Source organism: Mobula birostris, chromosome 10, assembly GCF_030028105.1.
Source record: "Mobula birostris isolate sMobBir1 chromosome 10, sMobBir1.hap1, whole genome shotgun sequence".
Classification (NCBI taxonomy): Eukaryota; Metazoa; Chordata; class Chondrichthyes; order Myliobatiformes; family Myliobatidae; genus Mobula; species Mobula birostris.
Window position 1 is genome coordinate 96916735 of NC_092379.1, and position 27740 is coordinate 96944474.

The 27740-nt window shown below is 41.8% G+C and overlaps 1 protein-coding gene across 9 annotated transcripts in view; it reads right to left on the bottom strand.

Annotated features, from left to right (window-relative positions):
• srpx2 (sushi-repeat containing protein X-linked 2) overlaps window positions 1-27740 on the bottom strand; it is a 143402-nt gene that overhangs the window by 76469 nt on the left and 39193 nt on the right. For 2 of the 9 annotated variants that reach the window (XM_072270653.1, XM_072270652.1), the window contains one exon: window positions 20331-20474. The exons of 6 other annotated variants lie outside the window; for them this stretch is intronic. In XM_072270653.1, coding sequence (XP_072126754.1) covers window positions 20331-20406 — 76 coding nt within the window. In that variant the 5' untranslated portion in view covers window positions 20407-20474. Of the gene's footprint in view, window positions 1-20330; window positions 20475-20768; window positions 20869-27740 lie in introns of those variants that run through there. One more of the 9 variants, XM_072270654.1, reaches the window with a different exon arrangement.

A 27740-nucleotide genomic window follows, 5' to 3' on the forward strand; every position in this document is an offset into this window, starting at 1 on the left:
CAGCTTTTTCCATCTTCAATGGGATCCTACCACCCCCTCTCTGCAGAGGTTGCTCACTCCGAGACGAAGTTGTCCATTTGTGCCTCCCCACGAATCTCCTCCTGGCATGTATCCCTGCAAGTGACAGAAAGGCTACACCTGCCCATTCACCTCTTCCCTCATCTCCATTCAGAGCCCCAAACAGTCCTTCTAGGTGAGACAACACCTAACCTGCAAATATGTTGAGGTTGTCTACTGTATGCAGCCTCCTCTACATTGGTGAAACCCGACATAATTTGGGGGATTACTCTGTCAAGCACCTCTGCTCCATCCACAAAAAAGTGAAATTTCTCGGTGGCCAACCATTAGAATTTCTATCCCCATTCCCATTCGGACATGTCGGTCATGGCCTCCTCTTCTGCTACAACGAGGCCACTCTCAGGGTGGAAAAGCAATTCCTCTTATTCCATCTTGGTAACCTCCAACCCGATGGCATGAACATCAATTTTTCATTCTGAAGAATTTTCCCCTCACCCTTCATTTTTTTTCTATTCCCCACTCTGGTCTCTTACCTCTTCTTTTCATCAGTTTGTAAACTCCCCCAGGTGCCTCTCCTCCTTTCTTTTCTCCCATGGTCCATTCTCCTCTCCTATGAGATTTCTTCTTCTCCAATCCTTTGCCTTTTCCACCTATCACCACCCAGCTTCTTACTTCATAATCCCTCCCCCTTTCACCTGGCTTCACCTATCATCTTCGAATTTGTCCTCCTTCTCCTCCCCCCAGCTTTTTATTCTGGCATCTTCCCCCTTCCCTTCCAGTCCTGATGAAGAGCCTCGGCCCAAAACGGTGATTGTTTATTCATTTCCATAGATACTGCCTGTACTGCTGAGTTCCTCCAGCATTTTGTGTGTGTTGCTCTGGGTTTCCAGCATCTGCAGAATCTCTTGTATCCATAAAGCTCTAGCTAGGCCGCATCTTGAGTATTGCATGCAGTTCCGGACACCCCATTATAGGAAGGACGTTAAGGATTTGTACAGGGTGCAGAAGAGGCTTACCAGGATGTTGCTTGGATTAGAGGGCATGTGCTATAATGAGAGGTTGGACAAACTTGGGTTCTTTTCTCTGGAGGGCCAGAGGCTGAGAGGAAATCTGATAGAGGTTTATAAGATTATGAGAGGTGCAGATACAGAATGCAGACAATGTCTTTGTCCAGGGGTTGAAATGTCTAATACTAGAGGGCATGCATTTCAGATGAGGGGGCAATTTGAAAGAATGTGTGAGAGGCAAGTTTCTTTTTAAGTACAGAGAGTGGTGGGTGCCTGGAATGTGCTGCCTGGGGTGTTGGTAGAGCCCTATTTTTCACTGGAGACTTCTGAAAGATGTTTAGATAGGCACATCAATATGAGGAAGTTGGATGGATATGGACTTTGTGTAGAAGAGATTACTTTAGTTACCCAGTTGATTACTAATTTAAATGGTTCAGCACAACCAATTTTGGGACAAAAAGCCTGTTCCTATGTGGTACTGTTCTGTAAAAGCACCTTTCCCTTTACGTCGTTCAATTTCTCTTCGTTCCCATCCTGTCATCAACATCCCATTGACTCACTCCACTCCTCCCCACCTTCTCTACAACATGAAACACGTACAGTTTCTCACTCTCCCCAAGTTTCATGGAAAGGCCAAACAGAATTGAGAATAGAGTTAATCTCACCACGTGTGCTTCCTAGCCTGCTGAGTATTTCCAGAATTTTCTGTTTTTAATTTGGGGATTAGTAATCATTATTTTGTCTTTTGAAATATCTGCAGGGTGAAATAGGACTCAAGTGTGCCTTAAACCATAAAAATGATCAAAAATAGTTAAGAACACTCATGCACATACACTCAATGGCCATTCTGATGTTAGGTACCTCCTGTACCTAATAAAGTGGCCACTGAGTGTATGTTCATGGTCTTCTGCTGCTGGAGCTCATCCACTTCAAGGTTACCCGACGTCGGCGTGTAACATCATTTACACCGTCATAGCCAGATTACAAACCCAGCACCCGAGGGCCCTCATTACCATCTCGGGTGATTTCAACCAGGTTACCATGGCTAGAACACTGCCCAACTTCACGCAGTACGTGAGCTGTACAACCAGAGGGGAGAGGACTCTGGATTTGATGTATGCATACAGCTCCTCTCCCCTCCCCCCACTGGGAAGGTCAGATCACAACCTGGTGCATCTAAAACCCTGCTACGTGCCTCTGGTGAAGAGTAAACCTGCAACCTCGAGGACAGTGAGGAAATGGTCGGAGGAGGCTTATGAGGCGCCCCAGGGTTGTTTTGAGGTGACAGACTGGCAGGCACTCTGTGAGCCACATGGAAAGGATATTGATGGGCTCACAGAATGCATCACTGATTATGTCAACTTCTGTGTGGACTGCAATGTTCCGACAAGAACTGTCCTTTGTTATTCAAATAACAAGCCATGGGTGACAAAGGACATTAAGGACATCCTGAACGCTAAGAAGAGGGCGTTTAGAGATGGAAATAGGGAGGAGCTGAGGGCAATACAGAGGGACCTGAAAGCCAGGATCAGGGAGGCTAAAGACAGGTACAGGAGGAAGCTTGAGTGGAAACTCCAGCAGAACAACATGAGAGAGGTCTGGAGGGGGATGAGGACCATCACTGGGTTTCGGCAAACTAGCAACAGAGGAGCTGAAGGCAGTGTGGACAGGGCCAATGAACTTAACCTGTTCTTTAACAGATTTGACATTGTGACCCCTGCCCATCCTTCACATGAGCCATCTGTTGTCGGCCCCCAACCAACACATATTCCACTCTCCCCTCCTACCCCTTCTCACAGTCCCCCACCCTGCTCTCATGACTATACCCCTCCCCCACACGAACCCACCACGGTGGGCTTCATGGCTGAACAGGTGAGAAGACAGCTGAAACGTCTCAACCCAAGCAAGGCTGCAGGACCGGATGGTGTCAGTACCAGGGTGCTCAAAGCCTGTGCCCCTCAGCTATGTGGAGTACTTCGCCATGTATTCAACATGAGCCTGAGGCTCCAGAGGGTTCCTGTACTGTGGAAGACGTCCTGCCTCGTCCCTGTGCCGAAGACGCCACACCCAGCGGCCTCAATGACTACAGACCGGTGGCATTGACCTCCCACATCATGAAGACCCTGGAGAGACTTGTTCTGGAGCTGCTCCAGCCTATGGTCAGGCCACACTTAGATCCCCTCCAGTTTGCCTACCAGCCCAGACAAGGAGTTGAGGATGCCATCGTCTACCTGCTGAACCGTGTCTACGCCCACCTGGACAAGCCAGCGAGCACTGTGAGGGTCATGTTTTTTGACTTCTCCAGTGCATTCAACGCTATCCGCCCTGCTCTGCTGGGGGAGAAGCTGACAGCGATGCAGGTGGATGCTTCCCTGGTATCATGAATTCTTGATTACCTGACTGGTAGACCACAGTACGTGAGCTTGCAACACTGTGTGTCCGACAGAGTGATCAGCAGCACTGGGGATTCACAGGGGACTGTCTTGTCTCCCTTTCTCTTCACCATTTACACCTTGGACTTCAACTACTGCACAGAGTCTTGTCACCTTCAGAAGTTTTCGGATGACTCTGCCATAGTTGGGTACATCAGCAAGGGAGATGAGGCTGAGTCCAGGGCTACGGTAGGAAACTTTGTCACATGGTGTGAGCAGAATTATCTGCAGCTTAATGTGAAAAAGACTAAGGAGCTGGTGGTAGACCTGAGGAGAGCTAAGGTACCGGTGACCCCTGTTTCCATCCAGCGGGTCAGTGTGGACATGGTGGAGGACTACAAATACCTGGGGATACGAATTGACAATAAACTGGACTGGTCTAAGAACACTGAGGCTGTCTACAAGGGTCAGAGCCGTCTCTATTTCCTGAGGAGACTGAGGTCCTTTAACATCTGCCGGACGATGCTGAGGATGTTCTACGAGTCTGTGGTGGCCAGTTTGCTGTTGCTGTTGTGTGCTGGGGCAGCAGACACAAACAGAATTAACAAGCTCATTCGTAAGGCCAGTGATGTTGTGGAGATGGAACTGGATTCTCTCACGGTGGTGTCTGAAAAGAGGATGCTGTCTAAGTTGCATGCCATCTTGGTCAATGTCTCCCATCCACTACATAATGTATTGGGTGGGCACAGGAGTACATTCAGCCAGAGACTCATTCCACCGAGATGCAACACAGAGCGTCATAGGAAGTCATTCCTGCCTGTGGCCATCAAACTTTACAACTCCTCCCTTGGAGGGTCAGACACCCTGAGCCGATAGGCTGGTCCTGGACTTACTTCATAATTTACTGGCATAATTTACATATTACTATTTAACTATTTATTACTATTTTTCTATTACTATTCTATTACTATTTATTATTTCCATGACTATTACTATTTACTAATAGTAATATTACTATTACTATTTATTATTTATGGTGCAACTATAATGAAAACCAGTTTCCCCTGGGATCAAGCCAGGCAGCATCTCTACGAAGAGGTGCTGCCTGGCCTGCTGCGTTCACCAGCAACTTTTATGTGTGTTGCTTGAATTTCCAGCATCTGCAGAATTCCTGTTGTTTCCCCTGGGATCAATAAAGTATGACTATGACTATGACTATGAATGTGTTGTGCATTCAGGTTCAGAGATGCTCTCCTGCACACCACTGTTATAACATGTGGTTAATTGAGCTACTATCACCTTCCTGTCAGCTTGAACCAGTCTGGACATTCTGCTCTGACCTCTCTCATTAACAACGAATTTTCGTCCACAGAACTGCTGCCCACTGGACTTTTTTTTGTGTTTTGCGCCATTCTCTATAAATTCTAGAGACTGTTGTGCATGAAAATCCCAGGAGATCAGCAGTTTCTGAGATACTCAAATCACCCCATCTAGCACCAACAATCATTCCACAGTCAAAGTCACTTAGATCACATTTCCTCCGCATTCTGGTGTTTGGTCTGAACAACAACTGAACCTCTTGACCATGCTTTTATGCATTGGGTTGCTGCCACATGATTGACTGATTAGGTATTTGCATTATCGAGCAGGTGTACAGTTGTACTAATATAGTGGTCTCTGAGTGTATGCAGCCTACTGCGACAGTGACAAAAATGCATTGACCATACAAGAGTATTCAAAGATTGATCAAGATTTATTTATTTATTATCATTCAGCTGTTCTTGAATCTCTGAGAGTGTGCCTTCAGGCTTCTGTACCTCCCTCCCGACAGTAATAATGTAACCGTCAGTGTACAGTGAAATGCGTCATTTGCATTTTCAACCAACACAACTTAATGAACCTGGGGGCAGCCTGCAAGTGTTGCCACACAGTCCGGTGCCAACATAGCGTGCCCACCATGTCCGCTGAACAACAACTCGAACAACAGGAACACAAACAACAACAGCGTGAAACCGGCCTTTCTGGGCCTTCGAGCTACACCACCCAGCAATCCCCCAATTTAATCCTAGCCTAATCATAGCACAATTTACAATGACCAATTAAACTACCAACCAGCACATCTCTGGACTGTGGGAGGAAACCAGAGCACCTGGAGGAAACTGACATGATCACAGGTCGACTGTACGAACTCCTTACAGGCAGTGGCGGGAATTGAACCCAGGCCACCTATACTGTAAAGCATTGTGCCAACCACTATGCTGTCGTGCCGCCTAAGATGCTGAGGCCTACACAGAATTATAAGGCAGACCACAAAGGATTTTTTGCTGACCTGAATCTTCTGCAAAACTAGTTGCTTCCAGTCCTGGATGCATTCCTCTGAATTCACGTTAACTGAATGGACAGAACACGCTCAGTAGGAAAAGCTGTTGTAGGAAGGAGAATGGGTGGAGGGGAAAAGGGCACTCAATGCAAAATCAGATTGCTTCAGGGTGTTCAGAGTGCAACTTTCCAAAATCTCAACAAGGAATAGTTTGTGAGATATCCGTGTTTTTATAAGGAGAATCTGCCAGTGGCACTACCATAACTGCAGGACCACGTTCCAAGTAGTTAGCAAGAAAATGAAAACAATGTACTTCTGTATCTCTGCTGTTTTCAGCTGGAGATGGAAATCTTTCCAACATCTAACAGTGTGCCATTGTCTCATGCATAAAAAAAATCTATTCAAAGTGAGCCAACCATATTTAATTCACTCTTAGCGAAGATCAGCATTGAGAAAGTGCACATGATTGTTTGTGAGCCCATAATAGTTCATGAAATTATTTTCAACAAAGTCCTCTACAAGTCAATTTCCTTCACCCTGCTATGCTGCGATTATTGTGTTGCAGGCCTTTCATGCTGGTTATTTCTTTCTGACTTCTAGTCAAGATGGTGCTGAACAAAATCATGGCTCAGACTTAGATGTTTTGGGGGAGTTAGCAGTAAGACCAAAATCTAGGCCTCCGCTCTGTGCTCTGCATTCAAAGGCCAGTGAGGTGGATGGGAGACTAAGAACAATCATAGTTGGATGTCAAGCCAGGAGTCCAGTGAGGGCAAAGACCGGTGGTACCTCAGATCAGCGAGTCATCAGCTAGTTCCAGGATCAGAGTCCTGTGCAGGCCGAAGCAAAATGGCTGATGAGCCCCTACATACGCGAGTCAGTGAGACCGGAGTTACGAGGCTTAGTGTTGAGGTCCTGGTCATCAGAGTCCAGAGCTCAAGGCCTGGAGATTGGGGTCCCCGTTCAGGATTCTCATTCGGAATCATCGGCAAACTCTGGAGTTGATACCGAAAATCGAAGCCCAGTGGTCAATCGGTGAAAGTCAAGGCCCCGTGGCTGAAGCCGTGGGTCTGAAAGTCTACAAGTTCACTGGAGAAGTCAAAGGCCCAATGTCTATGAGTCTGTAAATCCAGAGTCCACTGGAGACTGGAGGCCTTGAGACAGCAACATTAATCATTCGCCATACTCAAAGAGACACTTTGCTAAGTAACGTTCTGCAACTCCTGAGGTGGGAGGGTGGTGTGTGTGTGTGCATGCTTGGGAAGGTGAGTGGGAGGGAGGAACAGAGCTTATTTGGCTGTTGTTGTTTCTGTTCCTGTTGTTCGAGTTGTTGTGTGGACATGGTGGGCAAGCTATGTTGGCGCTGGACTGTGTGGCTGCACTTGCGGGCTGCCCCCACGTTCATTAGGTTGTGTTGGTTGAGAATACAAATGACGTATTTCACTGTACCGCCTGTACACTGACGGTTACATTATTACCGTCGGGAGAGAGATACAGAAGCCTGAAGGCACACTCTCAGCGATTCAGGAACAGCTGCTTCCCCTCTACCATACAATTGCTAAATAGACATTGAACCCATGAACACTACCTCACTACTCTTTTATTTCTGTTATTTGCACTACTTGTTTAAACTTAACTGTTTAATAGAGATATATCTATTTCTATTGTTTATATTCCATTGTTGTTTATATCTCTATTTATTTATCATGTATTTCATTGTACTCCTGCCATAAAGTTAACAAAATTCACGACATACACTGATGATATTAAATCTGATTCCATATGTTTCGATGTACATAACTAAATAAATGAATCTGAATAATGGCAACTTTGTTTTGTAGATAAACGGAAAGGAATTCAACTCACTCACTCACTGTTTAACTGATGCATGACCACAGGCAGGAAATCATGCAGACTGATGCCTGATGAATTGGGGACAGTCCCGTTATTTTCATTTTGTGAGGCTGCAGCTTGAACTAAAGTACACAACCAAACTAGGCAACAAGATCTACATGAGGACTGTGTTGTACAACTCCTGGGCAGCATAGACAACATGCAGACAATAGATTGCTATCACCATACAAATAGAATAGACAGGTTATTGGTGTGCCAAATAATTCTGCTGCCTAGATCACTTTAGCAGAATCCTACATACATGAGCAGAGTAAATAGCACGGCATTTGATGGTCTTGCTGCATGCTGCACCTTTCTCATCTTCAGGACACTGAATTATGGCTAGAAATAAATGCACAGCAGGAAAAAGAGGGGAAAGAGGCAACGTAAAATCTCCTTTCTACCTGTGAACTTATCATAGTTCAATTCCAGCAACCTCAAACACATCCATTCACCTTATCTTGCCCCTATCGTTAAGCTGCTGCAATATGCCAACATAAAAATAAACATTCAAAAAAAAATTTATAAGGAGTGCCGTGTTCTATATTAAAACCACCAAATTTAAAACACCAATTTTAATCATTCAGCATAATCAAAAATATACTTTGCTAAGTAATGTTCTGTAACTCATAATGGAGTAAGATAGCTTGTCATAGAGCATAAGACTATTCAGTTATACAGCTAAAAGAAATATAACTTAATGAATTATAAATATTTCTCAACCTGCCCAGGTTTTACTAGCAAAGCTATAGAGAAAGACTGTAGTTGGCATGTGTGAAGTGATAGATGAGGATTTTTGGTCTTGATTGGATATTTGTGAAGCAATTCCATATTGCCAGTGGTAAACACTTTTCTTACATTATTATACAATAGAAATAAGAACACCTGTAGCACACAGTTCCAGCATTACAAATCTTTGTGTCAGATAAGAAAGCAAAAGGTGCATGAGAACCATTCTAATCAGCTAATCCACTTATTTCTCGATCACTTGCATTTCTGTCATTGTAGTCTAGGGATTAAATGCATCTGGTAAAGGTATCCTTCAGTTTCATTCCACAATCCATTGAAAAAAACCATCCTCAAATACTTACTTTTCCTAAAATTTTCTGAATATAGTCTGTATAGTCTGTATTACTTTGCAAGTAATATTTCCATGCTGTCGACATTACAAAATGAATATTACTAAAAAAAGATTATCACATCCTATGAATGTTGGCCTTATTCCCAAATGATCACTTTTTAGGAAAGATAAGCAATCTAGCCTAAACTACCTTTACTAGGTATCTTGTGTTATTATGTGCACATGTGAGTTCATGGCAAAAAACTCTCCTAAACGGTTGTTCCTATCAAGAAAGCCAAATTCAAATTTAGGGAATGCAAGCTGGCACAAGTTGTCAATAGAACTTTACCTGCTGGAGGAAGTCCAATGGGATAGGCTTCACTGGCACTCATGATAAAAACCATAAATCTCATTCAAAATGGCAGCTCTTGAATTATTGCAGAGACAAGATGAGGCTGTAGCAACAGAAATGTTTCAGAGTTACCTATCCCATTGTAAGGTGGCTTACCTTCAGATGCTCTGCCATAGATTCCTTCTGGGCATTCCATGGTGGAGGACACATGATTTGATTTTTGAGACAAGATTGGAATTGATTGCTAAAGTGTGCTCACAGGATACAGTCTTCTTGGAATTCAACTGAACTAAGGCATAGAAAGGTTATTTGGATATCTAGGATGAAACCGAAGCTTGCCAATCAAATTTATAGTCCAGGCTTCATCAACCATATGAGGTATTAATTTTAAGATTCACTCTCCTTCCTCTTCTGCAGAATGTCAAATGGTTTACCTTGTTCTCCTGACACTTTTTATTGCCAAATTGTTTCCAACCTTCTCCTCAGAATGTCAGGTTAAGCTACATCTTGCCAGGCTAAAGCTGAGACTGACTGCCTCAGTGCACAAGTGTTCCAATGTCTTGTGATGCATTTCTTACTATGAAAAGGAAACAAGGTGAAATTTTGGAATACTTGTGTCCTTTTGGAATACTGGACATGTCATATATATGTTCAGTCCTCAGTTTTCAAAGGTGGTTGAATTTCGTGCACTTAGTTTGAAGAAAATGAACATTAATGACTTCACAATTCATAAATATCAGCAAAATATCCAAGTATTTGATCAAAAATGTCAGTCACATGTATGTAAGCAAAATAGAATACTTTAATTTAAAAGCAATAAAAAAGAAATGCAGATCCTGAACATCTGAAATAAAACCAGAACACAAGACAGTATGGAACAGGAACAGACCCTCGGCCCACTGTGCTGTGCCACACTAATTAAATTAGTAATCAGATGGCTAACTAAACTAATCCCTTCTGTTAAGAACAATGTCCATAACTTCCATCCATGTGCCTGTCTAAAAGTCTCTAATGTTTCGGCCTCCACATCACCCCACCCTGGCAGTGCATTCCATGCACCCACCACTCACTGTGTAAAAAAAATTGCCCCTCACATCTCCTCTGAAATTACTCCCTCTCGCCTTAAATGCATGCCCTCTGGTGTTGGACATTTCAACCCTTGGAAAAAGATTTGTCCGTCTGCTCTATTTATGCCTCTCATAATCTTATATACTCTGTTAGATCACCCTTCCACCTCTGCCGCTCCAGAGAAAACAATCCGTTCGTCCAATCTCTTAGTATAGCACATGCCCTCTAATCCAGGCAAAATCCTGGTAAACCTCTTCTGCACCCTCTCCAGAGCTTTGACAAAGCTATAAGGAAATGACCATCACTGTATGCAGTACCCCAGATGTGGCCTAACTAGAGTTTTATAAAGCTGCCACATAACTTCCTGACTGTTGAGTTCAATGCCTTGACTAATAAGGGCAAGTATGTCATATACCCTATCAACCTGTGCAGCCACTTTCAGTGAGCTATGAACTTGGACCCCAGGACCCCTCTGCTCATCAACACTTAAGGATCTTGCCCTTAACAGTGTACTGCCTCTTTCCATTTGACCTACTAAAGCGCAATACTTCACATCTTGCCAGGTTAAACTCCATCTGCCATTTTTCGGCCCATATCTCCAGCTGATCTATATCCCATTGTATTCTTTGCTAGTCTTCTATGCTATCCACAACATCACCAACCTTTATATCATCTGCAAACTTACTAACACACCCCTTTAGGTTTTCATCCAGGTCATTTATATACATCACAAACAGCAGAAGTCCCAGTACAGATCCGCACAGAACACTACTAATGGCAGTCCTCCAACTAGAGTAAGTCCCTTTGACCACATCAGACACGTTACTGAAATCCATGTAGAAAACCTCCACCGCTCTATTTTCATCAATTGTCCTTGTCAACTTGTCAAAAAACTCAATCAAGTTAGTAAGACATGACTTGCCCTGCACAAAGCCATGCTCATATATCCTATCCCTAAGAATTCTCTCCAGTAACTTCCCTACCACTGCCAAGAGACTCACCAGTCTATAGTTCCCAGGTTATCCCCTGTTCGCTTCTTGAATAATGGAACATTAGCTACTCGTCAGTCCTCCAGGACCTCGTCTCTGGCTAGACAGGACACGAAGATATTGGTCCAGGCCCGAGCCATTTCTTCTCTTCCCTCTCTCTCAATAACATAGGGTATATCCAATTAGGCCCAGGGGACTTAGCCACCTTAAAGCTCTTTAAAAGAACCATCACTACTTCCTCCTTTACCTTGAAATACCCTGGTATTCAGCACTGATCTCCCTATCTGCCACATCCTCCTTGGTCAATACTGCTGTGAAGTACTCATTAAGGATCTCATCCACATCTGCCACATCCAAATGACTGTTCCCCCCACTTTAACCCTGAGTGGTCCTACTGTCTCCCTAGTTATCATCTTGCTCTTGATATATTTGTACAATTGTTTGGGGGTTCTCTTTAATCCTACTTGCCAAGGACTTTTCATGGCCTCTCCTGGCTTTCCTAATTCCCTTCTTCAGCTCTTTTCTGGCTTCTTTATAATCCTCAGAGTTCTGTTTGATTCTAGCTTCATAACCTTTACATACATCTCTGTCTTTACTAAGTTCATCACCTCTCTCAACATCCAATCTTCTCTTGACCATGCCATCCTTGTCCTTCCTTCTTACTGGACCATACCTGTCCTGTACTCTGTACAGTTAGTCTTTAAACACCCTCCACATGTCAGATGTAGACTTGCCCAAAAGCAGCTGATCCCTATTAATTCTTCCTTGTTCCTGCCTAATGCTCTCATAATTTGCCCTGCTCCAATTTTACACTCTCTCACAAAGTTTATACTTATTCTTATCTATAGCTGTTTTAAAAGTTAATGAGTTGTACAAATAGGTGACCCTACATCAGAATTTAGCAATTCTGAGATAAGTTCATTATCTGCATCTGTTGAAAAAGGAGTTGGAGTTTCTGGGGGCAATTTGGAAGGCAAAGGATAGATTTATCCCAAAGGTGTAGAAATATTCTACAAGGAGGAGAGGCAACTGTGGCTGACAAGGGAAGTCAAAGACAGCATGAAAGGAAAGGGAGGGCATATAATATAGAATAAAAATAGTGGGAAGTTAGAGGATTGGGAATCTTTTAAGAGGCAACAGAAGGCAATTTAAAAAACACAATAAGGAGAGAACAAATGAAATAGAAATGTAAGATAGCCAATAATATAAAAGAGGATAGCAAAAGTTTTCGGAGATACTTTATAAGAAGAGTAAAAGAGATGCGAGAGTGGATATTGGTCTGCTGGGAAATGATGCTGGAGCGGTAGTAATAGCAGACGAGGAAATGGTAGACAAATTTAATAAGTATTTTGCATCAGTCTTCACTGTGGAGGAGAATAGCAATATGCCAGAAATTTGAGAGTCAGAGCAGAAGTGAGAGTAGTTGCTATTACAAAATAGAAGGAGGTTGGGAAGCTGAAAGGTCTGAAGACAGGTAAGTTAGCTTGTCCCCATGGTTCTGAAAGAGGTGGCTGAAGAGATTTTGAAGGTATTATTAATGATATTTCAAGAATCACTAGATTCTGTCATGGTTCTGGAGGACTGGAAAACTGCAAATGTTACTCTACTCTTTAAGAAGGGAGGCAAAAGACAGGAAAAATAAACCAGTTAGCTTGACCAGTGGTTGGGAAGATGTTGGAGTCCATTATTAAGGATAAGGATTCGAGGTACTTGGAGGCACATGAAAAAAATAGGTTGAAGTCATCTTGGTTTCCTTAAGGCGAATCTTGCCTGACAAATCTGCTGGAATTCTTTGAGGAAATAACAAGCAGAGTGAGGTGAGTCAGTGGATGTTGTTTACTTGGATTTTCAGAAGGCCTTTGAAAAGGTGCCACATGCGGCTGATTGACAAGATAAGAGCCCATGGTATTGCAGGAAATATACTAGCATGGATAGGGCATTAGCTGATTGGCTGGAGACAGAGTGTGAATAAAGGGGGCCTTTCCTGGTGGGCTGCCAGTGACTGGTGGTGTTCCACAGAGCCTTGATGTTTTGGACTGCCTATTTTCACATTACGTGTCAATGATTTGGATGATGTAATTGATGCTTCTCTGTCCAAGTTGGTGGATGATACGAAGACCTGGAGGAAAGGTAGTATAGAAGGAGCAGGGAGTCTGCAGAAGGACTTAGACTGAATGGGTGAATGGGCAGAGAAGTGGCAAATCAAATATAGTGTAGGGAAGTGTATGGTCAGGCACTTTAGTAGAAGGAATAAGGGCATGGACTATTTTCTAAATGAGGAGAATATTCAAAGATCAAAGCTGGAAAGGGATTTGGGAGATCTTGTGCAGAATTTGCTGACGATTAATTTGCAGGTTGAGCAGGTGGTAAGGAAGGCAAATGCAATGTTAGCATTCATCTTGAGAGGAATAGAATATCAGAGCAAGAACATACTGCTGAGGCTTTATGAAGCCTTGGTCAGACCACTCTGAAGTGCTGTGAGCAGTTTTGGCCTCCTTAGCTTAAAGAAGATCTGCATTGGAGAGGTTCAAGTGGAAGTTCATGAGAATGATTCAATGAAAGAAAGGGTTAACATACGTGGAGCAGTTGGTAGCTCCGGGCCTGTACTTGCTGGAGTTCAGAAGAATCAGGGAGGATATTATTGAAACCTGTTGAATATTGAAACACCTGGGTAGATTGGATGTGAAGAGGATGTTTCCTATGGTGGGTGAGTCTAGGACCAGAAGGCACAACCTCAGACTAGAGGGATGTCCATTTAGAACAGAAATGAAGGGGAATTTCTTTAGCCAGTGGGTAGTAAATCTGTGGAATTAATTGCCACAAACGGCTGCAGAAACCAAGTAATTGAGTATATTTAAATCAGCGGTTGATAGTTTTTTCATTAGTCACTGTGCCAAAGGTAACAGGGAGAAGGAAGGAGAATTGGGCTGAGAGGGATAATAAATAAACCATAGCAGACTCGATGGGCCAAATGGCCTAATTCTGCTCCTATGCCTTATGGTCTAACCCAGTATTGAGTATCAAGTAACATGCTGTACCTCACAAATACACTGGGGTTAATCAGATTCAGAGTAGGAAACCAAGATTGGAAATGGGACAGGAAAATTAGAGTGACTTAATTTTTCCTCCTGCTGAATTCAAAAGATGAACCCAAATCAAATCAGCTGCCAATCCAAGGCAGGTAGAATAACACTGGCAATTTCAGATTCTTACTTAACAGTCTCTGCCACTGGGGTTAAGGCTATGAAAGCCAAATTCCAGGAACAGAGTGCCATTGTCTTGAAGGTTTAAGTTACAGCAGTTTCCATGAGCATTTTGTGATACAATTCCTGAGTTCTACAACATTGTAAGTCATTTAATTTTGGAATTTTAGGATTTTGGTACTGTGCAATTACAATTCCACAATAACAATTACTGTCTTGGAACGTCCTCTTGGAAATTGCAGTTCTCTACTCATTTGTTTTTTTTTGTCTAGTATACTTAAGTGACACAATTTTTTTTAAATTTGCTAAACAGTGTATTTAGTTAAAAGGGCTGTATTCCTGATGAGAAAATATGACAAATTGATTAATAGCTTCCATGCACTTAAAGGTGGCCATCTGATATTTTCATCATGGTAACTTCACAGACTTGAAAATGATAGTTTTAGCATGCTTTGTTATTCTACAAGGTGTTCACAGAGAAAAAATAAACAACTGTCTTCTGAAAAGACTACTTTTCATTCAGAAGGTAAAGTTTATAAACCTATACGGGAATCATCGAAGATGAATCCTCAGTGACATTTGTGACTTTGCTAATTAGTGAAAAAGCTAGACTCGGCAACAGTAACAAGTTTTGATTGATAGCTTCTCCTTGGATGATGCATACTTGGCTGAGAACAACTACCCAACAACGTCGATAAATTGTGATTGGTTATGAAGAATACTTAGAAAGTTCATAAATGAATAATGGTTACCTCGAAATTAACCTTAAATCCTGAATGTTATTTCAATGAATGTGGAATTTGGAAAATAAGGGGATAATTTACTTTCATTTTCAAAAATAATATTTTCAATTAAATTTACAGTTTAATTCTCTTAACCTAACAGTATTAATTTGCAGTGATAAATTAGCAGTACACAAGTGAACAATTAATTTTGGTCTCCCTAGTACTTGAGTAGCTGGCTGGTGGTGTAGTGGCATCAGCACCAAACTTCGAAGCAAATGGTCCGGAGTTCAAATCCGACCAGCCCCTTGCACACTTTCCATCTGTGTTGTGTTAAGTGTTGAGCTACCAACTTGGCCTCATACAAAACAGTCAAAAATGCTGCAGAAACAGCAAAAATGCCACCAGATGCGTCATAAGGCATGAAAAGGGACAACAACAGATATATGGGTAGCTAGTAAGAACTGGGTTCAATCGGCACAATTGAACAGTAATATGGGAAGATAAAATGCGAAGACCCCAACTAAAATTATGCAATCTAGGGAGGGAATTTTATTGCGAAAGTGACTTTGGTGAGGTGGTTGTTAAATATATTTAATGCATTTAAATAAAAATTCTAAGACTGGCACGGCAGGGCATGCAATATGTAACAGCTATATTATATCCAAGATAATAGAAATTATTGGGATCCATGACATCACATATGATGTTTGTATTTTCATCTAAAAAAATCAGAACAGAGTTGATGAAATTCAGACACTGTGTTACACTGGGGAAGAGAAAATTTACTTGCCATTTTGCTTCAGGTGGTCGATACATCCCACTGATACAGTCAGTTAAGCGAGTCAAGATGGTTGACCTTACATGGAGTAGGCTTGTAATATGAAGGGTAGCAATACAGGCACCTCAGCCCTTCCACTTAAGCAGCTTTGATGCAGCCTCTGAGGATGCCAGCAGAAACTGCTGAGTGGATGAGTAAACTGTTCAGTCAAACATTGCATTATGATGGTCTTTCAAGGTGCAGATGAGAAGGGGTATGTAATGATAATACGTGACAGCACAGTTACTGCCTTCTGCCTGTTGATTGCTCGAGTTAAGGACACCTCAACAGGATTAGAAAGGAACAGAGTCAAAGAGGAAAGACTCATTTGCCATTTTCCCTCTGGGGAACTGGGTCATAGACAGGACAAAAGTAGGTTCGGTTGAAGGAATATGAGCAAGAAGGGCCCAAATTAAAAAGTAGTAACATGAAGTTGATAAATTCTGAATTTCTACCTAAGACATGCTGATTGGCATTGAGTAAATAAATAAGGTCAAAACAATTAAATGCATGTTCCAAATATTGGTGTGGGAAAAACTAAATTCAGTTCATGGGATACTGGTATCAATACTGAGGAAAAAGGTTCACATGATGAGCTTCACGTGAATTATGCTCAGAGGAGACCTGGTGAGACCATTAACATGCAATGTCGATAATGCACGGAAGTAAATAGCAGTAGCGGTGCGAAAGGGAAATATTTGATTGTTACATATAAAGGAAAAGTGATAGTGCACTGTAGCAACATGTGTGATCATAACCATTTAGCTTCGGCATGGAAGTGAATGCAAACACAAAAGTATACGTCCTATTACAGTAAGGACTTGATGACCTATATCCTAGGGTTTTGAAGGCTGCAGCTGTGGAGGTATTGGTTGTCATCTTCCACGACTCCATAGATTCCAGATAAGTCAGTCAGTCAGTGGGTGCCGTCCCGAATCCAGAGTTGGCGGCTATGCACCTCCATCTTCATCGATCTTGCAACAGCACCAAGTACAGCCTCTCCTCCAGTTTGTTCTCGCTGGCTGCCTTGCCACTGCCCGCCACCGCCCCGCTGAACTCGACCCCGAGGCCATGTCGGTCTCCAGCCGCGGCCGCTTCTTCGAGCTCGGCCCTTCCTTAGGCGGAGGACTCGGGCAGGTCCAGGCACACAGTGCAGCGCCCAAGTTCATTATGTCTCTTCTAACTAGGTACATAGTATACAATTCGTAGATACGTGGTGAGGCTTTAATCTCTTCCACGGAAGATGGCCGTTGGCTCACAAGGAGCTCATCCGCCCTTTGTCAGGTCTTGTTTTGTTTTTGTCCTGCTGGGTGTCCTCACACCCTCCTCACCAGACTAAGTCCAGTGGGGGAGCCAGCCCAAGTCGCTGACCACTCGACCACGGCCCCTGGCCAAGCGCCAGGCACCCGCCTCCTTCTAAATCTCTCCGAGTGTCCGGCGCCCGACCGAAAACCATAGCCAAGCGGCCGGCGACCAAGCCAGATAAGTAGCAAATGTAAACTCTTCATTTAAGAAGGAAGGAAAGAGAAAATACTAAACAAAGGACCAGTAGGCTTCATACTAGTGGTTGTGAAAATGCTGGAACTTTTAAAATTATATGGCAGCATGGCGGTATAGCAGTTAGCACAATGCTTTACAGTACAGGTGACCCGGGTTCAATTTCCGTTGCTGCCTGTAAGGGGTTTGTACGTTCTCCCCATGACCATGTAGGTTTCCTCTCTGGGCTCTGATTTCCTCCCACAGAACAAAGACGTACCATTTGGTGGGTTAATTGGTGATTGTAAATCGTCCCATGATTAGGCTAGGATTAAATTGGGGGATTACTGGGCGGCGCAGATCGAAGGGCCAGAAGGGCCTATTCTGCATTGTATCTCAGTAAGTAAGTAAATAACAAAGTGGTAGCATGGTTATATGTGTGATTTGGACTAGGAAATCAAGTGTAGGATATTTAAGTTTTCTGATGAAACAAAGCTAGCTGGCAGTATTAATCATGAGGATAAGACAGAGAACTTTGAGTGCATAGGAGTGAGCTAAATGAATGGGGAAGGACATGATAGATGAATTAGAATCTGAAAAAGTGTGGGGTCTGTCAGAAAAGTACAGAAAGGCGGATTTTATTTTAAATGGCAAGGAACCTGGGTGTCCTTGTACATGAATCGCTGGAAGTTTGAATGCTGACTCATCAAGCAGACAGCATGCTGGTCTTTATTGCAAAGAATTGGAGTACAAGAGTAGAAACATCTTATTCCAATTATATAGAAACCTGCTGAGATCACAACCGGAGTATTCTGAACAGATTTGGTTTCACTACCTATAAACAAATGTATTTGCAATATTGAGAGTGTGGCAGTGGTTCACCAGATTGACAGCCTTGGTGAAATTAGATCAACCGGGCTCATATGTCCTTGAGTTGAAGGAATAAGGGGCTTTCTCACGGAAAGACACAAAATACTTAACCAGGCTTGGCAGGGTAGATGTGGATTTATTGTTTCCCCTGGATGAGGCATCTAGAAGCAGGGGCCATTCATCTTAAGATAATACATTTAGACAGGTGCATGAATAGGAAAAGTTAAAAGGGATATGGACCAAATACAGGCAAATGGGACAATTCGAAAAGACACATTGGTCAACATGGACATGTTGGACTGAAGGCCTTATACGCATAGTGTAGGACTCAATGACTCCATGTATGTCTCAATGATTCTAAGTATATGACTCAATGATTCTAAGTGTATGACTCAATGATTCTAAGTGGGTGACTCAGTGTGGACATTCGGCCCCCGACAATATTCAAAGTAAAGATTGATAAATTTTTAGATGTTAAGGGAAGCAAAGTAAATGGAATTGTTACAGATAAACGAGATTGAGGTAATAAAAAACTGCTATGATCTGGCTGCATGGTGAAACAAGCAAGAGGAGCTGAATGTCCTATTCTGGCACTGATTCCTATCTTCTTATGTCGGTGGTTTAAAGGAACATGAAAACATTATTGAGTTAAGCATTTCAGAATCTGAGAAGAAAATGCACAAATCATTTCTGCAATCTGTGCCATATGTGGTATTGTAGCATTTTATAGCATTGTTAGTTAGTAAGTAATATTGTGAGTGTTAGATGTTGTTTTTATTCTCTTCTTCCAAATAATTTACAGATTCAGCCTTTAAATTATGAACTAAATTGTCACTTTTACTTTTTTTGGTAAAGATCAAATTACTCGTTTAAAACGTTCTGGATAAACTTAGTTACAGTTTACCCAAACTGCCTGGGTTGTGTCAACCAATGAAAAAAGACACTGAGTTGTTCTCAATTTCTGAATTGTTCTGAAAACAATTAAGATCTAAAACTCTTTTTTTCCCCCAATTTTCCTGAATTTCCTTTGGCACTTAATGCTTACTTTAATTCTTAGACTGCTGCGGTTTTATAACCTCAATAAATTTCAGGGAAGTTAAATCTAAACAACTTTACAGCTACATCAAGCTGAAGTTGAATGGAAAAGCATAAAATACAAAGGAACTCTACAAAAAAGGCCGAGCACTGGCATTTCAGTTAGCACATTAACTTTTCATATATAACTCTGTTAATGAGCATAAGCTTTTCTTTAGAGAGAAAGAGAGAGGTCGTGAGAGAGTAAAGTGGAAAGAGAGGGAACTTTTCCCTTGGCACTGAGACTATGATTTGCCAGAGAAACTTCCACACTTCTGTAGTGGAATCCAACACTTCAAATGAAAGATCCAAACCATATCAACATTTCACTCCATCTTCTCTACTCTCCCAGCAGGCTTGTGCTCCCAGGATCCACAAGGAAACTTCAGGTCTTTACTCAGTCTCCCCTCCCCACCAGCCAGAAGATCCCTGGCACATTCTGCTCCTTCCTCTCCATACTTCCCTTCTTGCCAGCTGCATTCTTCAAATCCTAGCAAATAACCCAAGACTTCCTGATTTTTCTTCCAAGGGCATGCTTTCTGACATAAACATACAAGTGACCGATAGTTCAAACAAAATGGGGCCCAGCATGTAGCATTTGCTGGGGCTCTGCTCACCTTCCACTGGGTGTTTAAAAAGGCATTTTTTACATTGCTTGTCCCATTGAGGAGTCAGCTAACCATGGGTGAAAACAAAAAAAAAATCTTTCTTCCATTCGGGCAATTGCAGGACAATAAGAGACAGTAAAAAAAACTTACTTCCGCAGTAAACAGTTATCATTGATAAAATTTTTCACTTTACATTGAGTTCCTGTCCAAATGACCTGACGTTTTGTTCCTTCTCTGAAAAGCAATTTTAATTTTTCCCTGTAGAGCTCCGCATAAAGTATTGCATGACAGTGCAGGTTTGGTTCCCAGTCTGCTCTGAGTAAGAGTGGAGTGTGTTATGTGAGAAATTGCAAGTGCAGAGGGAAGGAATGGCTTATTACATGTGGATTTATCTAAAAGTGGAAGAAAATTAGAATTATGAAACATTCTGACATATATTGATTCAATACAAGGGAAATAAAATGGCAAAATACACATTTACCTTCAGATCCATATCCAAGTCCGTGCCCAGTAGCAGCTCTCACAGTTAGAGTGAACAAGAAAAACAGTCCTCTCATGTCTAGTTGCAAAGGAAATGTGTGGATTCAAATTTGAAGCTTCTGGAAATTTCTCTAAAGTATTATATCTACGAACATGATCAAGAAAAGAATTCAGCTGCATCTTGTGATCAATGTTATGCTGGACATAAATATCTACAGCATCAAAGAGGATTATACTGCACAAATTATCAATAGTATTTAAGAAACTCAGAACAGTCACAGCTGTTGAAGTTGTTCACAAGCTTAGTTTACTCTGCTGAAGAAACAGTGTTTAAACTTTAGAAGGGGTCTTATAAAAAAATTAAAAATTAAAAGTCTTCTTTAAACCATAACAATGTGAAACATCTTATTTATTTAAAGTTCAGTAAACATCTAATTACCTTTAGTATATGTTTCCATGGTATCCTACAGTATAAATTCCAAGTCGGAGTTTATAGCATGTGAAAGCAAGGAAGCTTTCGAGAGGAACTAATGACATCATGAACTGAGTAAGTAGCTAGTTGCAGCCTCTTAAAGCTACACTGGCCATTCACAAAAAAATCCGGCAGTGGCTTGCACTACACTGAAGAGTTTCTTTAAATGATCACAAGAAAAGTAAGTATCTTATGCTGGATGTGATGCTCTATGAATTTAAATGCGTTCACAGGAAGCAGCTTAAAAAAGTAGTGGAGTTAAATAGTGCAGTACTCTGTCTTGAGGCAAATATGAATGAGATCATTTACACATTCTTTGCTTGGTTCTGCATCAGCTGGTAGCATAAACTGTTCACAAATGTAATTTTTTCTCAACAGTAAAATTGTGAGTTATTTTTCAGACACAGCAATCTGCATAATCAGAATTATTACTGATTTTTTTCTACTACTTGTCCTATGGGTTTGTCACTATGAAACAGTTGGTATGGTTTCAAAGTGCCTAATGCCAAAAGAAAACTGAACCTAACTAAGCTCACTGTTCAACTCAGTGGCATTTATGTCTCAGAATCAGGGGATCAATGATTCAAACCCATTCATGAAGGCAGGAACATCATACTTTGGGACTGTCCTGTGGTTAAGACATCAAACCAATGATTTCCATTCTGGTGGTTCATGTAGATTTTTGGAATTTAAAGCATAATTTGAAAAAACAGGATATCATTCACTGTCAAAAAACATCCTTTAGCCAAAGCCATCAAAGAAAGCTTAACTATTTATTTAAGAGCAAGGCTATTGGTGAGATTGTCCAAAACCTAGAGGATTTTGCTGCCTGGATATTGTGTACTTTGTTAAATACTTAAGATTTTATAAAAAATGTAATAGTAATATATGTCATTTTTACTTGCTTCACTAACAACTATAGGTTTATGGAGAGTCTGACAATTGCCCCTCCATTTGGAAATTGCATTAATTTTGACACCATACTATTTAATATCTTCTGAAGGCAGGCTGTGTTTTATTTCAGGCTGTTCAGTCTCATCATTATGACTGCCTTCAGTCTCTTGCAATATTCGTAGTTCTTTCGTGCAGTAGAATTGCTTTCATTTTAGTCGCTTAACTGCAAATAAACCATGGGCTCAGTCTCACTTCTAGTCTTGCTGTGATGTGCTTTCTTTTAACTTAAGAGTATCCAGATAATCAATACACATGACTCGCTTTTAACATTTAGCTGCCTGCAATCATTTCATGGGATCTAATTGCTTACATATGTTCAGTTTACCCGTGAGTATTGGACAATAAACAAATTCTTAAGCTTGACCTGAAGCATTTTCCCACTAAAAGATGTTAGTTCCTTCATTCAAGCTGAAAATGCTTCTTGGTTTTGAGCTCATTTACAACATCATAATATTCCCCAAAATCTGAACTTCTGACTACTAATATTAGGCTTTACCTTTTATTTGTTATCTAAGATGGCAGATTCTTGATTGGTCAGGGTATGAAGGGATAAGGGGAGAAGGCAGGAGATTGGGGCTGAGAGGAAAATTGGATCAGCCATGATGAAATGGTGGAGCAGACTCAATGGGCCAAATGGCCTAATTCTGCTCCTATATCTTATGGTCTAAATTGTTCCTTCAAAGTTACATTTCTCCTCATTGGCAACACTAATCAATTATCATTCCTAAATTGAGTGTGATTTCAGCAATTATTGAAATATTTTGCTGCAAAGTAGGAGGCAATCCCCTGGATATTATAAAAGCATTTAGCAAAATCAGCAACATTTTTAAAAGGGTGATTTTGTTATAGCTGTTTTCCATCAAGATTAAAAGAACATCAAAAATAAAAATAGTTTTTAAACTTTCAACAAAAATTTACCCCTTTTGAAATTCCTTTGCTTTCACTATAATCTACCCAGAAATAGTTTTGCCTTTAGTTCACTAACAGTCATTCAATATGACTGTCAGTGGAAAAGTAACAAAAATACCACTTATTGAGACATCAATTGACTTATTGTACTATTCCACCATTAATCAGTTTAATATTTTCAGCTCGCACTACTGACTCATTCCTGTTTAAAAGATTTGAGGTCCCTGTTTCCCACCCTAGAGCATGTGGGGGTAGAATTAAATTTTCTTGCCAAGCTGTCAAGGATAACTGCTACTCTTTCTCATTCTGGATGCTAGAGACTTTCTTGGGCCTCATCTGGCATGAGTCCACTTCCATATTAGGTTGGCCTTACAGAAAACACACCACTGCTACTTCTAGTCTTTGCCTAACAACACTTGCAGTTGGATTCTGGTGATGAGAAGCAAGCAGATAATTTGCAATGTTAGTATTGATAGATAGATAGATTTTGGTCAAGACACAATGCAAGCTCTACCTTTCTTTGAATAGTGGAAAGGGTCTTATATATCAAACTAATCAGGCAGGGCATCTGATCCACTGAAACAGTTATAAGAACATAAGAAATAGGAGCAGGAGTAGGCCATCCGGCCCTTCGAGCCTGCCCCGCCATTCAATAAGATCATGGCTGATCTGTCTGTAAACTCAGCTCCATCTACCTGCCTTTTCCCTGGAACCCTTAATTCCCTTACTATGTAAAAACCTATCTAACTGTTTCTTAAATATACTTAGTGAAGAAGCCTCAACTGCTTCCCTGGGCAGAGAATTCCACAGACTCACCATTCTCTGGGAAAAACAGTTTCTCCTCATCTCCGTCCTAAATCTTCTCCCCTGAATCTTGAGGCAATGTCCCTTAGTTCTAGTCTCACCTACCAATGGAAACAACTTTCCTACTTCTATCTTATCTACCCCTTTCAAAATTCTGTATGTTTCTATAAGATCCCCTCTCATTCTTCTGAACTCCAGAGAGTATAGTCCCAGGCGACTCAATCTCTCCTCATATGTTAACCTCTTCATACCTGGAATCAACCTGGTGAACCTCCTCTGCACTGCCTCCAAAGCCAGTAGATCCTTCCTCAAGTATGGAGACCAGAACTGCACACAGTACTCCAGGTGCGGTCTCACCAGTACCCTGTACAGTTGCAGCATGACCTCCCTGCTCTTGAATTCAATCCCTCTGGCAATGAAGGCCAACATTCCATTTGCCTTCTTAATAACCTGTTGTACCTGCAAGCCAACTTTTTGCGATTCATGCACAAGCACTCCCAAGTCCCTCTGCACAACAGCATGCTGCAATCTTTCACCATTTAAATAATAATCTGCTCTTCTATTATTCCTTCCAAAGTGGATGATCTCACATTTACTAACGTTGTATTCCATCTGCCAGACCTTTGCCCATTCACTTAACCTATCTATATCCCTCTTCAGACTCTCCACATCCTTTGTATAATTTGCTTTTCCACTCAGTTTAGTGTCATCAGCAAATTTTGCTATGCTACACTCAGTCCCCTCTTCCAAATCATCAACGTAAATGGTAAACAGCTGCGGGCCCAACACCGACCCCTGCAGCACCCCACTCACCACAGACTGCCAACTGGAGAAACACCCATTTATACCAACTCTCTGCCTTTTATCGGTTAACCAATCCACTATCCATGCCAACACACTTCCTCCGACTCCAGGCATCCATATCTTATTTATAAGTCTCTTGTGCGGCACCTTATCGAACGCCTTCTGGAAATCCAAGTATACGACATCCACCTGTTCCCCTCTATCCACTGCATTCATTATGTCCTCAAAGAACTCCGGTAAGTTTGTCAAACAGGACCTGCCCTTTCTGAATCCATGCTGCGGCTATCTAATGGAACCACTCCTTTCTGAATGTTTCGCTATTTCTTCCTAATGTTTCCTTGACAGCTTCAAGCATCTTCCCAACTACAGATGTTAAGCTAACTGGCCTATAGTTGCCCATCTTTTGCCTACATCCATTTTTTAAAAGTGACGTGACATTTGCTGTCTTCCAATCTGCCGGGACCTGCCAGAGTCTAGAGAATTTTGATAAATTATTACCAATGTGTCTACTATAACTTCCGCCAATTCCTTCAGCACCCTGGGATGCATCCCATCAGGACCAGGGGACTTACCTACCTTCAGGCCCTCTAGTTTGCTCATCACTATCTCTTCAGTGACAGTGATTTTATCGAGGTCTTCACCTCCCATTTCATCCATAACATCCTTCTTTAGCATATTAGCACCGTGAAGACCAACACAAAATAGTCGTTCAATGCCTCAGCCATTTCCTTATCACCCAATATCAATTTCCCTTTATCATCTTCCAAGGGACCTACGCTGATTTTAGCCACCTTCTTCTGCTTTATATATTTATAAAAACCTTTGCTATCTGTTTTTATATTTTGTGCTAATTTACTTTCATACTCTATCTTCCCTTTCCTTATTTCTTGTTTAGTTGTTCTCTGTTGCTGTTTGAAGTTTTCCCAATCCTCCTGTCTCCCACTACTCTTTGTGACTTCGTACACATGAGCTGTTAATTTGATACTATCTTTTATTTCCTTAGTTATCCAAGGCTGGCTCTCCCCACACTTACTGTCCTTACTTTTGACTGGAATATACTTTCGTCGAGCGCTGTGAAAAATCTCTTTGAAAGTATTCCACTGTTCCTCAACTGTCCTACCAAATAGCCTGTGCTCCCAATCCACATTAGCCAACTCCTCCCTCATCCTGTTGTAGTCTCCCTTGTTCAAGCATAATACACTAGTTTTAGATCTAACTATTTCATCCTCCATCTGAATGCGATCATACTATGATCACTCTTTCCAAGAGGATCTCTGACTACAAGATCATTAATCTTACCTGTCTCATTGCACAGGATTATCTAAGATAGTATTTTCCCTTGCAGGTTCACTAACATGCTGCTTAAGAAAGCCATCACAGATGCAGTCGATGAAGTCCTCCTCAAGACTTCCTTGACCAACCTGATTCACCCAATCTATGTGGAAGTTAAAATCCCCCATGACAACTGCCATTCTGTTCTTACAGGCCTCAGTTATTTCTTGGTTAATTGCCTCTGCCACTGCAATATTTTTATTAGGTGACCTACAAACAACACCCACCAGTGACTTTTTCCCTTTACTATTCTTAATCTCTACCCAGATGGACTCAACATTCTGCTCCGTAGATCTTATATTGTCTCTCACAATCACCCTGATCTCATCCCTAATCAAGAGCGCCATCCCACCTCCTTTGCCTTCCTGCCTATCTTTCCGTATTACCTGATACCCTTGGATATTTAATTCCCAGTCATCTCCACCTTGCAACCAGGTTTCTGTAATGGCCATTAAATAATATGCTTTGGTACTGATCTGTGCCACAGGTTCACTAACCTTGTTTCTAATACTATGGGCATTTAGATAAAGTACCCTTATTCTCATTTTCCTTTCAGAATCTCGTGACCTATGAGATTTTTGCTTTTTACTTTCATGCACTCTACTCTTACTTTTTACTTCACTAACTCTAGCTTTGGTCTCTGAATCACTTCCCTCTTCTTTTCTGTGTGGGTTCCCCTCCCCCTGCCATTTTGGTTTAAAGCCTCCCCAGCAGCACTAGCAAACAATCTCCCTAGGATATTGACCTCCCTGCCTTTGATATGAGTTCTTTTGATATGAAGTGTCAAACCAAAATCTGGAAATAGCGCAAGATAAAGCAGCCCTGAGAAGACACTTGGCCTTTTCTCTGTTCCACCATTCATTAAGGCTACAGCTTATTCTGGGCCTCAGTGGCACTTTATCAAATAACCTCAAATCCATTGCATTCCTCAACATCCGAAAATTTGACCATAAGACCATAAGGCATAGGAGCAGAATTAGGCCATTTGGATCAACATGCCTTCTTCGCCATTTCATCATAGCTGATTTATTATCCCTCTCAACCTCATTATTCTGCCTCAACACAAAATAATCTGCAGATGCTGGGGTCAAAGCAACACTCACAACACGCTGGAGGAACTCAGCAGGTCGGGCAGCATTCATGGAAAAAGATCAGTCGACGTTTCGAGCCGGAACTCTTTGTCAGGACTGTAGGGCCTCTGCCCCTTCCCCCTACAGTCCTGACGAAGGGTTCTGGCCTGAAACGTCGACCGATATTTTTCCATGAATGCTGCCCGACCTGCTGAGTTCCTCCAGCGTGTTGTGAGTGTTGCATTATTCTGCCTTCTCTCCATAATCTCTGATGATCTTACCCATCAAGAACGTATCAACCTCCACTTTAACCATGGTTTCCAAAGCCATCTTCAGCAGTGAATTCTACAGATTCGCTATCCACTGGCTAAAGAAATTCCTCCTCATCTCTGTTCAAAAGGAATGTCCTTCTATTTTGAGGCTGTGCCCTCTGGTTCTAGACTCAGCTACAGTAGGAAACATCCTCTCAACATCCACCGTTATCTAGGCCTTTCAATATTCAATAGATTTCAAAGAGATCACCCCACATTCTACTAAACTCCAGAGAGTATAAGGCTCAGAGCCACCAACCACTCCTCACATATACCCTTTCATTCCCAGCTTGTGAACCTTCTCTAGACCCTTCTTCAATGCCAGCATATCTTTGTTTAGGTAAGACCGTAAGATAGAGTAGCAGAATTAGGCCATTTGGCCCATCGAGTCTGCTCCGCCATTTCTTCATGGCTGGTCCAATTTTCCTCTCAGCCCCAATATCCTGCCTTCTCCCCATATCCCTTCATGCCCTGACCAATCAAGAATCTATCAATCTCTGCCTTAAATATACATAAAGACTTAACCTCCATACTGTCTGTGGCAAAGAATTCCAGAGATACTCTCCAGCTAAAGAAATTCCTCCTCACCTCCATTCTAAAAGGCTGCCCCTCTATTCTGAGGCTGTGTCCTCTGGTCTTAGACTCTCCCACCCTAGGAAACATCCTCTCCACATTCACTCTATCAAGGCCTTTCAACATTCAATCCATCATTTCAATAGGTTTCTGAATTCTAGTGAAATCAGGTCCAGAGCCAT